Genomic DNA, 20,917 nt, shown 5'->3' with positions numbered 1-20,917 from the left:
AAAAAAGTTAAATGTTCATTTTTTTAAACATTCAAAAAATTCCTGTGAAGAACCTGAAGGGTTAATAAACTTCTTGAATGTGGTTTTGAGCACCTTGAGTGGTGCAGTTTTTAGAATGGTGTCACTTTTGGGTATTTTTTATCATATAGACCCCTCAAATTGACTTCAAATGTGATGTGGTCCCTAAAAATAAAATGGTGTTGTAAAAAGGAGAAATCGCTGGTCAACTTATAACCCTTATAACTTCCTAACAAAAAAAAATGTTGGTTCCAAAATTGTGCTGATGTAAATTAAACAGGTGGGAAATGTTACTTATTAAGATTTTTTGTGTGCCGTATCTCTGTGATTTAATGGCATAAAAATTCAAAGTTGGAAAATTGCGAAATTTTCGCCAAATTTCCATTTTTTTCATAAATAAACGCAAAAATAAACACAAGTTATATCAATGAAATTTTACCACTAACATGAAGTACAATATGTCACAAGAAAACAATGTTAGAATCACCAAGATCCATGGAAGCGTTTCAGAGTTATTACCTCATAAAGGGACAGTGGTCAGAATTGTAAAAATTGGCCTGGTCATTAACGTGCAAACCACCCTTGGGAGTAAAGGGGTTAAAGAGGACCTTTTCTTCTAATTATAGTGCTTTGAAAAAAACACTATATTGTAATCCGAACGCTGCTAACTTATTCTTATTATTCAGTTGATTTCCGCAATTAATGCGGCCCGAACCGCTACACGCACAGACTCTGTTGAGGTGTCGTTTCGAAGCCAGCGTCCATGAGAGGTGTGCTAAGCATTTTTCGTGTCGATTGGATTTGAAGTTTTTGTGCAATTTGCTTAGAAAAATTTTTCCCGTCATTGGAATGCATTGTCTCAATGCTTTTCAATGGGGAAATGTTGCCACAGACAAAACATGCCCTGAGGCGATTGAAATGGCAGTTAAGCTCATTGATATGCGCAGGCACATGCAGTTACTATGCCAACGCCTACGAACTATACATGACCTCTCCAGGACAGAGTTTCTGGCAGATAATATCAGCTCTTAAAGCGAAACCCACAGCACAAATCCAAATCTAGCTTCATCACATGACGCATGCCCCTGAGAGAGAATGTGCGCCAAAGTGGATTTAGAAGCCCAGTGAGCCAAACTAGCTCTTAAACGGCTGACGCGCCTAAGTGATTCTTAAAGGGCCGGCGCACCAAAAATGAGTCTTAAAGGGCTGGCGCGCCAAATCGAAAGCTGAGTGACCCCAGGCTCCAAATCGGAAGCTGAGCCACCCCAGCCTCCAAATCGGAGGCTGATCGACCCTGGCCTACAAATCGGAGGCTGAGCCACCCAGAGTGGCCCCGCCCACCAAATCAGACCCTGAGGGGCCCCGCCCACCAAATCGGACCCTGAGGGGCCCTGGCCACAAAATCAGACCCTGAGGGGCCTCACCCACAAAATCGGACCCTGAGGGGCCCCTTCCACCAAATCAGACCCTGAGGGGCCCCTTCCACCAAATCGGACCCTGAGGGGGCCCACCCACAAAATGGAACCCTGAGGGGGCCACGCCCACCAAATCGGCCCCTGAGGGGCCCCGCCCACAAAATCGGACCCAGAGGGGCCACACCCACCAAATCGGACCCAGATGGGCCACGCCCACCAAATCGGACCCAGAGGGGCCACACCCACCAAATCGGACCCAGAGGGGCTCCACCCACAAAATCAGACCTTATGGGGCCCCACCCATAAAAAAGGACCTTGAGGTGCCCCGGCAACAAATTCGGACCCTAAGGGGCCCCACCCTCAAAATCAGACCCTGAGGGGCCCCAACCACAAAATCGGACCCTGAGGGGCCCCAGCCACAAAATCGGACCCTGAGGGGCCCCGCCCACCAAATCGGACCCTGAGGGGCCCCACCCACCAAATCGGACTCTGAGGGGCCCCGCCCACCAAATCGGACTCTGAGGGGCCCCACCCACCAATTCAAGCCCTGAGGAGCCCAGTCCGCTGAATCGGATCCTGAGGGCCCCACCCACCAAATCAGACCCAGGGGGCCCCACAGGCCAAAGTGACCCCTGAGAGGCACCCACAGTTAAAAAGGATCCTGAGTTGAAAGTCTTGCAAGGGCAGCAGTCAAGTCTCTCTTAAAGGGGCAGCCCGGGCACTATTTCAAAGCACTATCTGTACTTCCTTCAGGAAATACACATCTAGTTCTGCTTCTTATTATTATTCAGTTGATTTCTGCAATTAATGCGGCCTGAAGCGCTAAGTAATTTTCGTGTCGATCGGATTTGTAGTTTTTGCTGAATTTGCGTTTGAAAAAACATTTTCGTCAATGCATTTCAATGGGAAATTGTTGCCACAGGGAAAACATGCCCTGAGGTGATACAAATGGCAGTTAAGTTCATTGATAAGCGCAGGCAGACCCAGTTACTACGCCAACGCCTACAAACTTTACATGACCCCCCAGGACACAGTTTCTGCCAGATTTCAGCTCTTAAAGCGAAACCCACAGCACAAATGCAAATCTAGCTTCATCACATGACGCATGCCCCTGAGAGAGAATGTGCGCCAAAGTGGATTTAGAAGCACAGAGAGCCAAACTGGCTCTTAAAGCGCTGACGCGCCAAAGTGATTATTAAAGGGCCGGTGCACCGAAATGAGTCTTAAAGGGCCGGCGCGCCAAATTGAAAGCTGAGTGACCTCAGGCTCCAAATCGGAGGCTGAGCCACCCCGGACTCCAAATCGGAGGCTGATCGACCCTGGCCTACAAATTGGAGGCTGAGCCACCCTGGCCTCCAAATCGGACCCAGAGTGGCCCCGCTCACCAAATCGGACCCAGAGTAGCCCCGCCCACCAAATCGGACCCAGAGTGGCCCCACCCACCAAATCGGACCCTGAGGGGCCCCGCCTACCAAACCGGACCCAGAGTGGCCCCGCCCACCAAATCGGACCCAGAGTGGCCCCGCCCACCAAATTGGACCCTGAGGGGCCCCGCCCACCAAATCGGACCATGAAGGGCCCCGCCCACCACATTAGACCCAGAGTGGCCCCGCCCACCAAATTGGACCCAGAGTGGCCCCGCCCACCAAATCGGACCCAGAGTGACCCCGCCCACCAAATCGGACCCAGAGTGGCCCCGCCCACCAAATCGGACCCTGAGGGGACCCGCCCACCAAATTGAACCATGAATGGCCCCGCCCACCAAATTAGACCGAGTGGCCCCACCCACCAAATCTGACCCAGAGTGGCCCCACCCACCAAATTGGACCCAAAGTGACTCCGCCCACAAAATCAGACCCTAAGGGGCCCACCCACAAAATCGGACCCTGAGGGGCCGCAGTCACAAAATCAGACCCTGAGGGGCCCCAACCACAAAATCGGACCCTGAGGGGCCCCGGCCACAAAATGAGACCCTGAGGGGCCCCGGCCACAAAATCGGACCCAGAGGGCCCCGGCCACAAAATCGGACCCAGAGGGGCCCCGGCCACAAAATCGGACCCTGAGGGGCCCCGGCCACAAAATCGGACCCTGAGGGGACCCACCCACAAAATTGGACCCTGAGGAGCCCCACCCACAAAATTGGACCCTGAGGGGCCACACCCACAAAATCGGACCCTGAGGGGCCACACCCACAAAATCAGACCCTGAGGGGCCACACCCACAAAATCAGACCCTGAGGGATCCCGGCCACCAATTCAAGCCCTGAGGAGCCCAGGCCACCGAATCGGATCCTGAGGGGCCCCACCCAACAAATCAGACCCTGAAGCCAAAGTTACCCCTGAGAGGCACCCACAGTTAAAAAGGATCCAGACTTGAAAGTCTTGCAGGGGCAGCAGGCAAGTCTCTCTTAAAGGGGCAGCCCGGGCACCATTTCAAAGCACTATCTGTACTTCCTTAAGGAAATACACATCTAGTTATTTTATTGTGCTATAACCTGACTTTTCCTAAAAGCATTAATTTACTATTGGCAGACAACCTATAACGTTTCTTTGCTTTCTATGCTATGTTGTTATCTTTGAAATGCCCTGTAGGAAACCTTGGCATACCTGTGCAATGATGAAGATATTAATTTTCTTTAGTGTAAATTAATATGAAATTATCTGTCACATGCAATTAATTAATTTTGTTGTATGAGGTTTGCATGTAATATTACAGGGAATAGATGACATGTGAACAAATTTTGACAATTTGATAGATTAGTCCTATACATACTTGAAGATACCAAATATATATTTTTTAATATCTCTCTTATTAATGGGAGAAAAGGGAGATGATCGAAGTTATTTATTTAAACTTTTTTTCAGTCCTTCTAGGAAACCTGCAATTTTCAGATTGCCTGTTCTACAGTATATACTGCAATACCATTGTTTTGCAGTCTATGATCCCCTATGCACTTTCATGCACTTTTTATACGATCATTTGAAAATTGACCCTTCAGCTGTTTTTCATTGGTACCGGGTACTTTTTCAGCCTTTTCTTAACTCTGTCCCAACTTTTCTTGAGAGTTGTTACTTCCATCAATTTCTAATTAAATTATCTAACGTTCGTCTTCTGATTTGTGTTCTATGTTCTGATGTGAATAAAATATGGCTATTAGAGAATTCCAAATCATTGCATTCTCGTTTTCTTTACATTTTACACCACGTCCTCACTTTTTTGGAATTGGGGTTACATTATAATATATATTGTGCATCATTTGATACGAGCTACAACTTGCAAAGAGTACAGTAACAGAACAGACCTAATCTAAAGACAATAAGTAGGGTACACTTCTTAAAAATTAAAAAAAGGTCTTACAATATTACAGTAGTGGTAATGATGTTTTGCATCGCTGGTACAGTATGTCTCTTCATACATATCACGGATTATGATCTGAGGACCACACTTCTACATGTATGCTCATAAGTATGCCTGATTGATTTACAGTATATATGAATCTCTGCTAAATAGTTTAAAATGGAGACAATCACATTTCTCACCTGGTGTTTGAAAGTTAAGACGCCTGAGTTCTACCGGATCAGTGGGATGATGCGATGGGATTTCTTTATTGTTAGGTAAGCTGCTCTTTCTGGACTCGGACTCGGTCCTCTTCCTGTAGATGAAAAGGATGATAATGTCATAGATGTAGAATATGTTCCACATGCATACAGGTGTTCTGATGATATCATGCAATGCAATCAAACATGCAGGATACATATAATGTGCAAAATGGCAATATCCTATCTAGAGAAGGTGGAATTATTGTACCAAGGTCAAAATTTATAGAATATTAGAGTGATTCTCATTTTCGAAAGTTGATGGATTGAAAATTGGCCAAATATTAGCACATCAGATGTTAGAATGAGAGACATATTATTTGCTTTCTTACAAATTGAAATTTTTGGCTGAATTGGGCGTGACAACAGGAAGGGCAGCCGTATCGGTTGGAAACTGAATGAGTTTGCCCTATTGTTGTGGACTGACATGCTGACAATATTAGGCCACGTTCACACGTTGAGTACGGTATTTGGTCAGAATTAATATGCCAAAATCAGGAGTGGTGAAAAAATGCAGAAGTAGTGATGTGCTTCTATTATACATTTCCTATGATTTTGACATACAAATGCCAATGTAAAATACTGACCAAATACTGAATGTGTGAATGTGGCCTTACAGATTTAGCAGAGCTGAAGAAGCAAATTAAAAACTAATATGACTGCACTTAATGATTTCACTAGCAAAGATGGCCACAACCAAACATAAGATTCCAATATATATTTATTAAATTTATGTACATCACTCTAACTTCTAATTTAATAATATATACATGTATGATCATATTTATGTTAAGGCTTGGAATCCTCGTTAGAAATTTTTCCATCTCTAGACATTAAATACAGAGGAAATGTGAATTATATGTCGGTGGATTTCCCATTATCAGATCACTACTAAAATTGATTAAATGTACAATATATCTTTTATACAAGGAAAAAAGGTTTTTAACATTATTTGTCACTTATGCTAAAAACATGCAATCTTTTTTGTTTTTATTTTTTTATGCACTGGTTTGGCAGGGATGGGCAAAAGTGGTAAGGATGGTGGGCTTGAGGCTCTGTTATAATTTGTAATATGTTATTGCTCTTTTCCCATGTCTGGAACCAATAAAAATATTTGAAAATAATGACACAGTTAATTAAGAAAATGCTAATAATACCCCAAAATAGTTACAAAAATGAGTGCTAAAAGTCCTCAAAGGTGAAGACTGCCTCACTTAGAATTGTGGTAGCCTTCTCCCTCCGGACACATCATCCATGCCTTCCTATAACCTCAATTTGTTTTTAAAATACGCTGAAAAATACATTTAGTGAATCGAAATGTGAGTATCGCATCATGACATTTCCCAGCTATTAGTATATGCTTTCTGTGCCACTTTAGCTTAAAATGTATAACGGATGCCAGTGGCAAAAGTGTCAATTTTTGTTAAGAGACCATTGACACAGAGACAGATGGAGCCCTACAAGTGCATATTAGCTCATTTATGTGTTGTCAGCTCGCTGCGGATCCTAGATTGTGCGGAGGAGCCAACACCACTGCTTTCTGTAAACATATGGCTAATTGTTTTCTGGACAACATTGACTGAATCCTTTGCAAATGATCCTCTGCCTCTGCATGAGCATCAAATCCGCAACCTTTCAGATGAGCCGCCTTGCAATGAGCTGGATCCATGGCTGAGTTGTTTAATGTGTCACAAAAGAACTCATCAGTTTCCTATCTTAATAAAATCTCGTGCCAGTGCCATTTTCAGTGAGCGCTTTCTGCTCACTTTTAGCATAACAAAGACGAGGAGTTTATTACCTATGTAGAGGTATTGGAAACATTTAATTATTTGTAGGTGGTGATATCAGCAAACTGAATACTAATTACAGAAAGTAAGCCCAGGCAAGACAAGCCACACAAGTGAGCTCACGGAGTGAAAATTAATCAATTCGGAGACTTGCAGGCGAGGTCCTCACTCCGAATAACAAAGCAAAATTATTAAGGCTGGTGTTGGAATAAAATAAGAATGCCTAGAAAAATGATCTAGTGACTTGCACGTATGGTGGCCTCATTAACATAATAAAGGCTCTTTCTTGTGGTTTTCAGCTCCAGACATTATGTATCTCACTCTACAAGGTGACAAAAAAATGGGCGTTTTTGTCATTATAACTAAAAATCGTTAAGCTTATAATGTACCTACAAATCCAAAAAGTGCAATGTTCAACCCCTCCTCTACCCACCATGTGTGCTCAAAGTTCCTGGCTCTCAAATCTATGACTGGCCCCTTTGTGCATCCACAAGAATAAGGAACAAACCGCTGCAACTTACGCCCACAATAGGCAAGTTTGTGTTCCTTGTATGACAAGTGCTCTCGATTCCTTACTGGCTCGAAGTCAAATCAAGCACAATTTTCAGAAAATCCGGCACCCAATAAAATCAATTTCTTTATTTGAAAAATTTAAAAACTGGTACATGGGATATGCATTTTGAGCGTTAACCCCCTTAATCATTAAGGGTTGTAAAATGCTCAAAACACGTATGACATGTACCTATTTAAAACTGACTCGGAGCCAGTGAGGAATCGAGAGCACTTATCATACAAGGGACACAAACTTGCCTATTGTGGGCGTAATTTGCAGTGATATCATCCTTTCTCAAACAAAGAAACTGATTTTATGGAGTGCTGGATTTTCTGAAAACGTCACCTTTATTCATCCACTGACATACTGGTGCATCTCACAAAATTAGAATATCATCAAATAGTTATTTTATTTCAGTTCTTCAATACAAAAAGTGAATCTCATATATTAGACTCATTACAAACAGAGTGATACATTTTAAGTGTTTATTTCTGTTAATGTTGATGATTAAGTGTGAAGTTTCCACAATCAGTGATGGTTTGGGGAGCCATGTCATCTGCTTGTGTAGGTACACTGTTTTATCAAGACCAAAATCATCACAGCCGTCTACCAGGAAATTTTAGAGCACTTCATGCTTCCATCTGCCGACAAGCTTTTTGGAGATGGAAAATTAATTCTCCAGCAGCACTTGGCACCTGTCCACACTGTCAAAAGTACCAATACCTGGTTTAAAAACAACAGTATCACTGTGATTGTTTGGCAAGAAAATTCACCTGACCTTAACCCCATAGAGAATCTATAGAGTATTGTCAATAGGAAGATGAGAGACACCAGACCCAACAACGCAGACGAGCTGAAGACTGCTATCAAAGCAACCTGGGCTTCCAAAACACCTCAGCAGTGCCACAGACTGATCACCTCCATGTCACGCTGTATTAATGCAGTAACTGATGCAAAAGGAGCCCCGACCAAGTATTGAGTGCATTTACTGAACATACATTTAAGTAGGCCAATATTTCCAATTTTAAAATAACTTTTTCCAAGCTGGTGTTATAAAGTATTCTAATTTATTGAGATAATGACTTTTGGGTTTTCATTGGCTGTAAGCCATAATCATCAACATAAACAGAAATAAACACTTGAAATAGATCACTCTGTAATGACTCTATATATGAGTTTCATTTTTTTGTATTGAAGAACTGAAATAAATTAACTTTTTGATTATATTATAATTCAGATTGCCTGTTCTATATACTGCAATATGAAATTACAATGACCATATGTCGGATCTTATTCGCTGCATTAATTTGTATACTGGATAAGCTCCACTAAATGGGATTAATCGCATTGTCACACCTCTGTCTATCGCTACTGAATGTGCCAAGCACTGCATTTCCCATTTTTTATTCCAGAGCCTCCATTAACAATGTGCGGATTGTAAAACTATGACTAAGAGGGTTTAATTAGGAAGGGAGTACCATTATATTCTTATTATCCCATTTGAGAGTATTGGTACATTTAGACAAGCCAACAGTCGTCGAACGCATAAATAAGGCTTTTTAGTAGTGATAAGCGAGTATACTTGTTACTCGAGATTTCCCGAGCATTCTCGGGTGATCTCCGAGTATTTAGATGTGCTCGGAGATTTAGTTTTCGTCGTCTCAGCTGCATGATTTGCGGCTGCTGGACAGCCAGAATACATGTGGGCATTGCCTGTTTGTTAGGGAATTCACACATGTATTCAGGCTGTCTAGCAGTCGCAAATCATGCAGCTGAGACGACGAAAACTAAATCTCTGGGCACTACAAAATACTCGGAGGACACTTGAGCATGCTTGGAAAATCTCGAGTAACGAGTATACTCACTCATCCACTGCTTTTTAGACAAAGGACAAAGATCATCTAAAGAAAACACACAGCAAGGGTGCATTTACACTGCACAATTATTGAAAACGAGTATTCCTAAGAGAGCTTGTTCCCCAATAATTTTGCATTGTGCACAAGCTGCAGACAAAACGCTCATGCATCAGGTGAAAAGATTTCTAAGTTCGATTAAAACTCATTGTACTCGACAGCACATCTTGTGTAAACATGACATATGCTGCCGAGAACAACAATCCTTATGCACACATGCTGATCGTATTTTAATATTGTTACTGCAGTTGGCTTCTCTAAATGGGCTGCTAAATGACCGCCAAGCAGCAATCATGTAGCCGATCGGCGGTGTTTAACGTCATCAGAGGTATATACAGTTAGGTCCATATATATTTGGACAGAGACAACATTTTTCTAATTTTGGTTCTAGACATTACCACAATGAATTTTAAACAAAACAATTCAGATGCAGTTGAAGTTCAGACTTTCAGCTTTCATTTGAGGGTATCCACATTAAAATTGGATGAAGGGTTTAGGAGTTTCAGCTCCTTAACATGTGCCACCCTGTTTTTAAAGGGACCAAAAATAATTGGACAGATTAAATAATTGTAAATAAAATGTACATTTCTAGTACTTGGTTGAAAACCCTTTGTTGGCAATGACTGCCTGAAGTCTTGAAATCATGGACATCACCAGATGCTGTGTTTCCTCCTTTTTGATGCTCTGCCAGGCCTTCACTGCGGTGGCTTTCAGTTGCTGTTTGTTTGTGGGCCTTTCTGTCTGAAGTATAGTCTTTAGTGAAATGCATGCTCAATTGGGTTGAGATCAGGTGACTGACTTAGCCATTCAAGAATATTCCACTTCTTTGCTTTAATAAACTCCTGGGTTGCTTTGGCTTTATGTTTTGGGTCATTGTCCATCTGTAGTATGAAACGACGACCAGTTTGGCTGCATTTGGCTGGATCTGAGCACACAGTATGGCTCTGAATAACTCAGAATTCATTCGGCTGCTTCTGTCCTATGTCACATCATCAATAAACACTAGTGACCCAGTGCCACTAGCAGCCATGCATGCCCAAGCCATCACACTGCCTCCGCCGTGTTTTACAGATAATGTGGTATGCTTTGGATCATGAGCTGTACCATGCCTTCGCCATACTTTTCTCTTTCCATCAATCTGGTAGAGGTTGATCTTGGTTTCATGTTTCATCTGTCCAAAGAATGTTCTTCCAGAACGGTGCTGGCTTTTTTTAGATGTTTTTTAGCAAAGTCCAGTCTAGCCTTTTGATTCTTGATGCTTATGAGTGGCTTGCACCGTGCAGTGAACCCTCTGTATTTACTTTCATGCAGTCTTCTCTTTATGGTAGATTTGGATATTGATACGTCTATCTCCTGGAGAGTGTTGTTCACTTGGTAGGCTGTTGTGAAGGGGTTTCTCTTCACCATGGAGATTATACTGCGATCATCCACCACTATTGTCTTCCGTGGGAGCCCAGGTCGTTTTGCATTGATGAGTTCACCAGTGCTTTCTTTCTTTCTCAGGATGTACCAAACTGTAGATTTTGCCACTCCTAATGTTGTAGCAATTACTCAGATGGGTTTTTCTGTTTTCTGTTCTGTTTTCTTCAGCTTAAGGATGGCTTGCTTCACTTGCATGGAGAGCTCCTTTGACCGCATGTTTCCTTCACAGCAAAACCTTCCGAATGCAAGCACCACACCTCAAATCAACTCAAGGCTTTTTATCTGCTTAATTGAGAATGACATAACGAAGGGATTGCCCACACCTGTCCATGAAATAGCCTTGGAGTCAATTGTCCAATTACTTTTGGTCCCTTTAAAAACAGGGTGGCATATGTTAAGGAGCTGAAACTCCTAAACCCTTCATCCAATTTTAATGTGGATACTCTCAAATGAAAGCTGAAAGTCTGAAATTCAACTGCATCTGAATTGTTTTGTTTAAAATTCATTGTGGTAATGTCTAGAACCAAAATTAGAAAAATGTTGTCTCTGTCCAAATATATATGGACTTAACTGTACATTTGCGTTGGGCAAAGGATGAATTGAACTGCAGAAGTGCAATTTTGGACGCCGGTGCTCAAGAAAGACATTACTGAACTTGAAAGGGTTCAAAGGCGGGCTACTAAAATGATAAATGGAGTTGGTTCACTACAATACCCAGAAAGGTTATCAAAATTAGGTCTATTTACTCTAGAAAAGAGAAGACTTAGGGGAGACTTAATATATATGTACAAGTATATCAGAGGGCAATACAGAGAGCTCTCCAATGAACTGTTTGTACCAAGGACTGTGACAAGAACAAGGGGGCATTCTCTTCGGTTGGAGGAAATACAATTTCTGCACCAGCATAGAAGAGGGTTCTTCACGGTAAGAGCAGTGAGGCTCTGGAATTCTCTTCCTGAGGAAGTGGTGATGGCCAACTCACTGAATGAATTTAAGAAAGGAATGGATGCTTTTCTTGTGAGTAACAGTATAGAAGGTTACGAATAACAGAATGTTATAGGTAGATGGTTGACCCAGCTTAGGGGGAAGGAATTTTTTTCCCTATGGAGAAAATTGGCTTCTATTCTGTGTTTTTTTTTGCCTTCCCCAGGATCAACAATGCAGAACAGCTGCACTAAAAATAGGCTGAACTAGATGGACATAAGGTCTTCCTTCAGCCTTCAAAACTATGTTACTATGTAAGTGTACAGTAAGAAGGTTTACTTTTTTGGATGAAAGGAAAGTTATGGAGGCTGAATATAATGCATGTTGACTGTATTGCATATTGTTGATATACTATTAGTATATCCTGTATGTGTCCTTTGGTTGTCTTGTATAATAGCATGTTTTCATATGTTGTATATCATTTGACATTGTGTATGTTTTTTGCAAATTTTCCATGAGTGAACCTATTTAATCTTGCAATTTTTAATCTCCTGTTAAACAGTGGGGTACTCAGCTAAGTTCCTTACACTTTGTTCTCACTGAGTGCCATAGCGTTCAACCACGAGTAAACTAAATTACTAAATTTGGTGAAGAACAATTCAGATTTCATAAACAAAAACATTTATTAGAAGACTTTATTTATTGGCCTTCAATGTGAATTTAAGCAGATATACTTAGTATTGTTTCAGTTCTCACCTGTCCGGCTTACTACTCCATTTTAACGCAGCAAAAAAAATGTAAAGTTATTTTAAATAGGTCAGAATGGTTATTATTTATAACAAGCATAGCACTGTTCATGAACCAGGCAGGATTTTCCAAAAAACGCTTCCTACCACATATGTGCTTATTGAGTAACTCTCCTTTTTTTTCTTCTTCGCTAATCAATAATACACGTGAAACATGGATTTTTGTGAGTACTCACCGTAAAATCCTTTTCTCCGAGACGCTCATTGGGGGACACAGAGACTGTGGGTGTGTGCTACTGCCATCTGGAGGCTGACACTAGGCATACAAAAAACAAGTTAGCTCCTCCTCCACCGCATACACCCTCGCCCCGGTAGCGGGCGGAAACCAGTTTAGTGCAAAAGCAGTAGGAGAACATACAAAAAACAGCCTTAATGCCACAAATCAAATGTCTGAAAAAGGATCACCCTGTGTTAAACAAAAATCATATTAAATAATAAACATGAGCCAACCGGCTATCAGGGTGGGTGCTGTGTCCCCCAATGAGCGTCTCGGAGAAAAGGATTTTACGGTGAGTACTCACAAAAATCCATGTTTCTCCTTCGTCTCATTGGGGGACACAGAGACTGTGGGACGTCCTAAAGCAGTTCCTGGGTGGGATAACACTCACCAATCCAAGCCGCATGCTTTCCTGTCTAAAGGTGTGCCACTGCTGCTTGGAGAATTTTCCTGCCCAGGCTCGCATCTGACGAAGCCTGAGTATGCACCCTGTAATGTTTACAAAAAGTGTGCAGGCTGGACCAGGTTGCTGCCTTGCATACCTGTTCTGCCGAAGCCTGGTGCCGAAGCGCCCAAGAGGCGCCCACTGCCCGAGTAGAGTGTGCTCCAATCCCTGCTGGAATTGGTGTGCCTCTAATACGGTAAGCCTCCTGATTGGTTAGGCGAATCCATCGGGCTATGGTTGACCGTGAGGCTGCGAGGCCCCTCCTGCGCCCTTCGGGGATCACAAACAGCGAGTCCGTCTGGCGAAACGGTGCTGTCCTCGACACGTACCTCCTGAGAGCTCTTACCAGATCCAACGTGTGGAGAGCTTTTTCCACTCTGTGCACTGGCGCTGGACAGAAAGAAGGCAGCACAATGTCTTCATTAATATGGAACGAGGATACTACCTTTGGTAAAAAAGGCGGCGGAGGTCTAAGGACTACCTTGTCCTTAAAAAAGGTCAGGAAAGGGGCTCTACAAGATAACGCTCCCAGTTCTGATACCCGCCTAATGGACGTTATGGCTACCAGGAACACTACCTTCCTGGAGAGATATGCCAATGAAATCTCCTGTAATGGCTCAAACGGGGCCTCCTGCAGAACAGTCAGGACCAGATTAAGGTCCCAGGCCTCTAATGGCGCTCTGAAGGGGGGCACTAAATGAACGACCCCCTGCAGGAACGTTCTGACCTGCAAATTGGTAGCTTTCTTTCGCTGAAACAGGACCGACAGGGCCGATATCTGTCTCCTAAGGGAACTTGGCGCCAAACCTGCATCTAGTCCGGACTGAAGGAAAGCCAGGATGTTGGGCACCGAGAAGGACAATGGCGGAACCCCGTGTTCCCGACACCACTGGAAGAAAACCTTCCAAGTGTTATGGTAGATCCTTGCCGAGGCCGGCTTCCGAGCGTTTACCATTGTCGCGACTACTTCGCGCCCAAAACCCGCCTGGGTCAGCACCCAAGATTCAATGGCCATGCCGTCAAACGCAGGGCCCCTAAGTTCGGGTGGCAGATCGGTCCCTGGGACAGTAAATCTGGTCGTTCCGGTAGCCGCCATGGCACGTCTGCGATGAGTTGTACCAGATCCGCGTACCACGCCCGTCGGGGCCAGTCCGGAGCCAGCAGAATTGCCGGAACCCCCTCCGTTTTGATCTTTCTGATGACCCTCGGAAGAAGTGGCAGCGGCGGAAACAAGTATGGGAGCCGAAATTGGTTCCAGGGTAGCACCAAAGCATCCGCTGCGATTGCTCGCGGGTCCTGAGACCGGGCGATGAATACGCCCACCTTGACGTTCTTCCTGGAGGCCATCAGGTCCACGTCTGGTGTTCCCCAGCGCTGGCAAATCTGCTGGAACACCTCGGGGTGCAGTGACCACTCTCCGGCCGTGATGTCCTGGCGGCTTAGGAAATCTGCTGCCCAATTCTCGACGCCTGGAATGTGAACCGCTGAGATCATCGAGTGGCTCCTCTCGGCCCAGTGGAGCACATGTCCAATCCATGGTTGCCTTGCTGCGTGTGCCTCCCTGGTGATTCACGTACGCTACTGCCGTGGCGTTGTCCGACTGAATCCGAATTGGGTATCCCGCTAGCATGTGTTGAAACTGCTGCAAGGCCAACCGCACTGCCCGAATCTCCAACAGATTGATAGGGAGACGAGCTTCCCGAGGCGACCACTGCCCCGCGCCGTGTGGTGACGGAAGATTGCCCCCCAACCGGAGAGACTCGCATCGGTCGTGATCACTAACCAATGATCCGGAGGAAAGGGCTTCCCCTGCCGAAGCGATAGATCGCGTGTCCACCATTGAAGAGTCCGTCGGACCTGAGCGGACAACCTGCATGGGTGAACGAGCGAGAACGGGCTCCGGTCCCAAGCTGCTAACAGGGCATGCTGCAGGGGACGGAGATGAAACTGAGCAAACAGGATTGCTTCCATCGCTGCCACCATCCTGCCCAGGACCCTCATCCCGAATCGGATAGTATGGGGGCCTGGCTGTTGGAGTCTTCGAGCTCCCTGTCGGAGTGCCCGAGCCTTGTCTTGAGGGAGAATTACCAATCCCTGGGAGGTATCAAATATCATCCCTAGGAATACAATCCTCTGAGCCGGTGTGAGGCATGACTTCTTCCTGTTGACCACCCATCCTAGGCGCGACAGGGTATCCAATGTGATTCTGACATTCTCCTTGCACGCTGGAAGGGACGGACCCTTTACCAGGAGGTCGTCCAAGTATGGTAAAACCACTATGCCCCGAGAATGTAGAATGGTCATGATGACCGCCATCACCTTCGTGAATACTCTGGGGGCCGTGGCCAAACCGAAAGGCAGGGCCACAAACTGGAAGTGCCGCCCCTCGATCGCAAACCGTAGGTATCTCTGATGCGGGGGAAAAATAGGGATGTGTAAATATGCATCCTGAACGTCGATCGAGGCCAGGTATTCTCCCCTCTCCATGGAGGATATAACCGACCGGAGGGATTCCATGCGGAAATGCCTGACCCTGACGAACCTGTTCAGGAGCTTTAGGTCCAGAACCGGCCTTACTGCTCCATCCTTCTTGGGTACCGCGAACAGGTTGGAATAAAAACCTTGGGTTCTTTCGTCCTTCGGTACCGGGACAATGACCCCTTTGCGCTGCAGTATCTCGATGGCCCCCCGCAATGCCTCTGCCCGAGACCTTGTTTTGGGAAGCCGGGAAGGAAAAAATCGCATCTGCGGAAGTTTTATAAACTCTATCTTGTACCCGGAGGATATCAACTCTGTCACCCATGCGTCGCGTGCCACCGCGACCCATATGTGACAGAACCGGCGCAGGCGTCCGCCAATCCTGCTGTCCTCGGGTACCGCACGTCTCGAGTCATTTTGTAGAGGGCCTCTGGGACCTGGTCCCCCTTGCCCTGGGCGGGCGTCCCCGCATCCTGCCCAGCGGGTTGGTCCTGTAGGTGACCTGACGCTCCTTGTCCTGATTATAGCGCGCGGGCGTGGAGGCACTGGCTGTTGCCGTCCACCCGGCGGCGCGAAATGCCCGAAAACGCGCCTGAGGTTGACGAAACGGCGTCCTTGTCTTCTGTTGTGGGAGAAAACTGCTTTTTCCCCCTGTTGCGTCCGAAATAAGTTTGTCCAATCTTCCCCAAATAGTCGGTTCCCCTGAAAGGGTAGGGAAGTCAGGGATTTTTTAGAAACCGAATCAGCCCGCCATAGCCTTAACCATAAGGCTCTTCTAATGGCGATTGCGTTTGCTGCTGCAAGTGCTGCGCTATTAGCTGCATCCAAGGATGCGTTAATTAAATAGTCACCTGCCATCGCGATCTGACTTGCTATCTCGGCCACCTCTGTTGGCAACTCTCTATCCTGCAGGATCCCATTCAAAGTATCTGACCAGGACATCATGGCTTTGGCTACCCATGTTGCCGCAAAGGAAGGGAAGAGCGCCGATCCCGATGCTTCATACACTGAGCGCGCTAATCCCTCTATGAGCCGATCCGTGGGGTCTTTGATGGCGGAACCACTAGGCACTGACAATAGGGACCTTGAGGCCAGGCGGGATACCGGGGGATCCACCACCGGCGACTCTGCCCATTTTTTACAGAGCTCTGGCGCAAATGGATATCTTGATTCTAGCGTCCGTTGTCCCGAAAACCGCTTGTCTGGCCGTTCCCGGTGCCGCTGCACTGTATCCTCGAACTCCGGATGAGTGCTGAACACTCTACGCGGCTTCCGGGCCTTTTTAAAAGACACCTTATGGCCTGCGGTTAGGGTGACCTCATCATCAATACCCAGGGTCTGGTTTACGGCTTCAATGAGACTGTCTACCGTCTCCCGACACCAAGGGGTGTCCAGGTCCAAGGACTCCTCCACGTCCTCTACTGAACCTTGCTCGCTCCCTGAAAAGGGTGACGGCGAGCGTGATGCCACACTCGCAGATGCTGAAGCACCGGAGGGGCCTGGCGACACAGTATGGGTTCTCTTCCTATGTGCCTGTCTAGAGAGAGTGCGGCCCCTGCAGGCCGGCGGCTCATGTGAGGAGGCAGAACCCTCCCAACCAGGGGAGCTGTCATCTCTACCCCTATCCGGGGCCTGAAGGGTCTCAATTGCCTTAGTTAGTGAAACCATAGACCGCGAGAGTGATTCTGCCCATTCAGGGGGTTCCGGACCTCTGGGCTCTGTCGCAGGGGAGGGCTCCTGGGCGCGTTCGTTGTCACAGGTTTCACATAATTTACTGGTCTGCGCTCGTGGGAACCTAACCCCACAGGAAACGCATGCGGCATAGAAGGATGTGTGCACTTTTCCTTTTCCAGACATACTGCTGGAACAGGCTCTCCCTTTTTTTTTTTTTTCTTTTTTTTTTTTATTCTACCTTCTGAGGAGGGTGAATGAGGAGGAGAGGGGGGCACCTGTATGGCCTAGCGTGGCCTCAGGACGGGGTCACACTTACCCGGTCCTGCAGTCCTCTTTCCCGCTCCCTCCGCACTCCCGCTAGCGCTGACGGTGCTCTGCGGCAAGCTTTTTACAGCCTACCCCAGACCACCGGCGGGGCCTCCATCTTATCTGGCGCCCGCCCCGGCCAGGAGGGGGCGGCGCCGGAAGTGACGTCAGACGCGACGTCGCGCTGAAGGCGTGACTTCCGCCCGCGGCCCCAGGCCGGAGCCGCGGGCTAAATTAACGATGCCCCACCACAGGAGGCGGGGGGCGCCCTGGCGGCCCCGCTATCCCGGCGATCCCGCCGGCACCCTCATGAAGCGCTCTCCTCCACCACCGCTGGGGAATCTTCCCGCGGCCCACGTATAGGTATAGGGAGGGAGGAGAGGAGGAGGGAGCAGGGAGAGGAATCCAAGAACCTGCCACGCTAACCTGAAACGTCCCAGGGGCTCTCCCCAGCCATCCATACCTGCCCTCAGCAGGGGCTATGAGGTAATACATTTTTGGACGGTGCAGGCACCCTGACTCCGTCTGCCCTGTAGGGGCGAGGAGAGGGACCGTCCGCCGCCATGCAGCACCGGCGTCATGCATGGGTGGAGCAGTGGGGGCGCACAGACTAGTCTTGTGCCGCTGTGCAAGCCCATGGTTTCGATACCTAGGGGTGGACAGGGCTAAGTCTGGCATAGTGTCCAACGTCGCGGGAGAGGAGACGTGGAGGGACTCTCGCACGTAGTCGCCCGTTGCTGGTTTGGGGAAATCGGATCCTTTCTATAGGATCCGTTGCCCCTGTCTCTTCTTCATAAAATAATAAACATGAAAAATAGATGTCTGGGGAAAAGTCCCAGAGGTGTCCCTCGGTGCGGGAAAGGATACGCGGAGCGATGCTCAACGCGTGCTCACCCGTTGCTGGTTTGGGGAGATCGAACCCTTTCTATAGGATCTGTCGCCCCTATCTCCTCTTCATAGTGGGAACCGAAAAAACCTAGTCTGGAGAAAACCAGACTGCGTGTGCCTCCAAAGACACTAAGCAAAAAACTGGTTTCCGCCCGCTACCGGGGCGAGGGTGTATGCGGTGGAGGAGGAGCTAACTTGTTTTTTGTATGCCTAGTGTCAGCCTCCAGATGGCAGCAGCACACACCCACAGTCTCTGTGTCCCCCAATGAGACGAAGGAGAAAATAAGAAACGCTGTAATATATCTTATTATAGAAATCAGTTTCTTCTCCTCTTGGACTGATCTTTCTTTCTGAATATTCTCAATTCACAGGTAAAATCTGTCTTCAGTGAATAAAAACTTTCCCTATAATGGAGATGAGAAGTTGGTGCTCATAAACTTCGATGTAGAACTGTGACCTTCATTTCAGGAGAACTTGCTGAAGAATGTCTGAGTCTAGCTCCTACCTCCAATCCTCTTCACAAAATTTTAAAAGTGCAAACTTCTATCTTCTAACTTGGTTTGTTAGTTCCCTGAATACAGATTTTACCCATGAACTGAGAGTGAAAGATCAGTCCAGAAGGAGAAAGAAGCAAACTTCTCTGATAAGATATATATTACAAAGTTTCTTAAAGTTATTCAGATGTAGCAAGGGCTGTTCATCAATGTTGCAGACTTCAGACCATTCTCTGCTACGTCGTGAGGTTTGGGGTTCAGGAATAAAGGGGCTTTCCGGCACTAAGTTATTTTTTTCTTATGGGCTGAAGAACTAACAGGCAGGTAGTTGCTCACTACCTGCCTGTTCTGCCTGCCGCCTTTCTCTGCCAGCTCAGAGAGGTCACAGACCGCCCCTGTCCGGCAATCCTACTGCTCACTTCAAATGAGCAGCTCATCCTCTTCTGGGCTGCTCTGTCCACCGGGCATGGCTGCCTGATCCCTGCAGTTAGGCAGCGGGGAGCGAGCTGTCAATCAGCATGACATTAGCAGTCAAGTCTTTTCAAAAGAGCAGAGCCGAAAAGAGAAGTCACTGGTCTGCCGACATGATGTCAGCAGAAGCCACAGAATCTGTCTGTGACCGCTGTGCGTTGGCAGAGATCGGCGGCAAGCAAAACAGGCACGTAGTTAGCAACTACCCCCCTGTTAGTTCTTAGGCCTATTGTAAAAAAAAAAAGTGAATTTGTCCCGGATAACTAATTTAATGTTGGGCATGAACCAATAAAAAGGATTGCAGTAGCAAAATAGTGGGATTGAGATTTTTAAAGAGAATCTGTCATTGGGTTTAATGCTTCCAATCTGAAGGCCTCACACAATAGGGATAGAGACGGATTCCAGCAGGTTATCACTTACTAGACTTATTGCTATAGTTTCGATAATATTACAGGCTTATTTGTTGCAGTTCTACAAGTATTCTCAATGATGAGCTTAATTTTACCCAACTGCACCTTTAGTTAACAGCTTTCTGGTTACGAATTGCACAGGCAGAAAACTGTAAATCAGTTTACGGGAGTGGATAGACAAGAGTTCATGAATATCGAGAATTATTCAAAGATTCCATAATAGTAGGCGAGATACAAAGAATATGTGGTACCTGTATTCAAAAAGTGGTCAAATGCTAAACATGAAACCTATAGGCCTATAAGTTTTATCTCTTTCTTCTGTGGGCAAAATCTTCAAGGGGCTTCTAAGAGATGCTCTGCTGGAGTATCTTAATAAAAGTTACCTCATCACCCAGCAATAAAAGAGGTTTATGAGGGATCAGTCCTGTCAGGCTAATCTGATAAGCTTCTATCAGATTGGACCAGGTTAAAGATACAGATCTGGTAATTGCCATTCCCCCACACTGTCTGTCCTAAAGATGAGTCACACTTATGTCTGATGTGATAAGTGCATCTTGTAATCCCTCCACAATGGGAGCAGAGGCAAGTGTCACTACATCTCACACAAGAGAAGTTTGTTGTGCTCACACTGTAGAGGGGTTATAAATTGTCTTTATTAAAACAGACATAAGTGTGAGTTATCTCTGGAGAGGCAGTGTGGTGGAAGGGGCAGTACAAAAAAAGTGATAGTGTTATGAGAGGAGGAGAGCTTGTAGTGTGACACAGCTAAACTCAGCTGCACAGAAACATTCCCCCCACTGATTCATGCAGGAGCTTAGACCAGGAGATCAGAGATGTATCATAACATCTCACAAACTGAAAAACCTGCACAAAGCTATTGCGGGGTGTGTTCTTTTTTTCCTATGTTGCTACCTGATTATGATTTGGCAACTCATGAAGGGAGAAGTACATCCCCCTAATAACATATAATAACACCAATTTTGACTTAAAAACAGTTATTTTATCAGCTATAAAAAATATTTTTATTGCTAATATCTCCGCAAGTCAAAATTTAAAAAAGAAAAGAAAATTATTTATTCCTCTTCCCTCTGCAGCCACTA

The 20,917-nt window shown here is 46.0% G+C and overlaps 1 protein-coding gene across 41 annotated transcripts in view; it reads right to left on the bottom strand.

The window, feature by feature from the left end:
- Nucleotides 1–20,917, bottom strand: part of PTPRD (protein tyrosine phosphatase receptor type D) — a 2,878,718-nt gene that overhangs the window by 117,692 nt on the left and 2,740,109 nt on the right. For 18 of the 41 annotated variants that reach the window (XM_073572185.1, XM_073572197.1, XM_073572188.1 and 15 more), the window contains 2 exons: nt 12,385–12,399; nt 4,973–5,085 (listed from right to left, as the gene is read on the bottom strand). In XM_073572185.1, the coding sequence (XP_073428286.1) occupies nt 4,973–5,085; nt 12,385–12,399 (128 nt within the window). The remainder of the gene's footprint in view (nt 1–4,972; nt 5,086–12,384; nt 12,400–20,917) is intronic. The other 23 variants (XM_073572191.1, XM_073572192.1, XM_073572205.1 and 20 more) reach the window with 2 other exon arrangements.

The sequence above is a fragment of the Dendrobates tinctorius genome, unplaced genomic scaffold (genome assembly GCF_039654945.1).
Source record: "Dendrobates tinctorius isolate UK_male_01 unplaced genomic scaffold, ASM3965494v1 ptg000031l, whole genome shotgun sequence".
Classification (NCBI taxonomy): Eukaryota; Metazoa; Chordata; class Amphibia; order Anura; family Dendrobatidae; genus Dendrobates; species Dendrobates tinctorius.
This window is presented reverse-complemented; position numbering and strand designations above follow the sequence as displayed.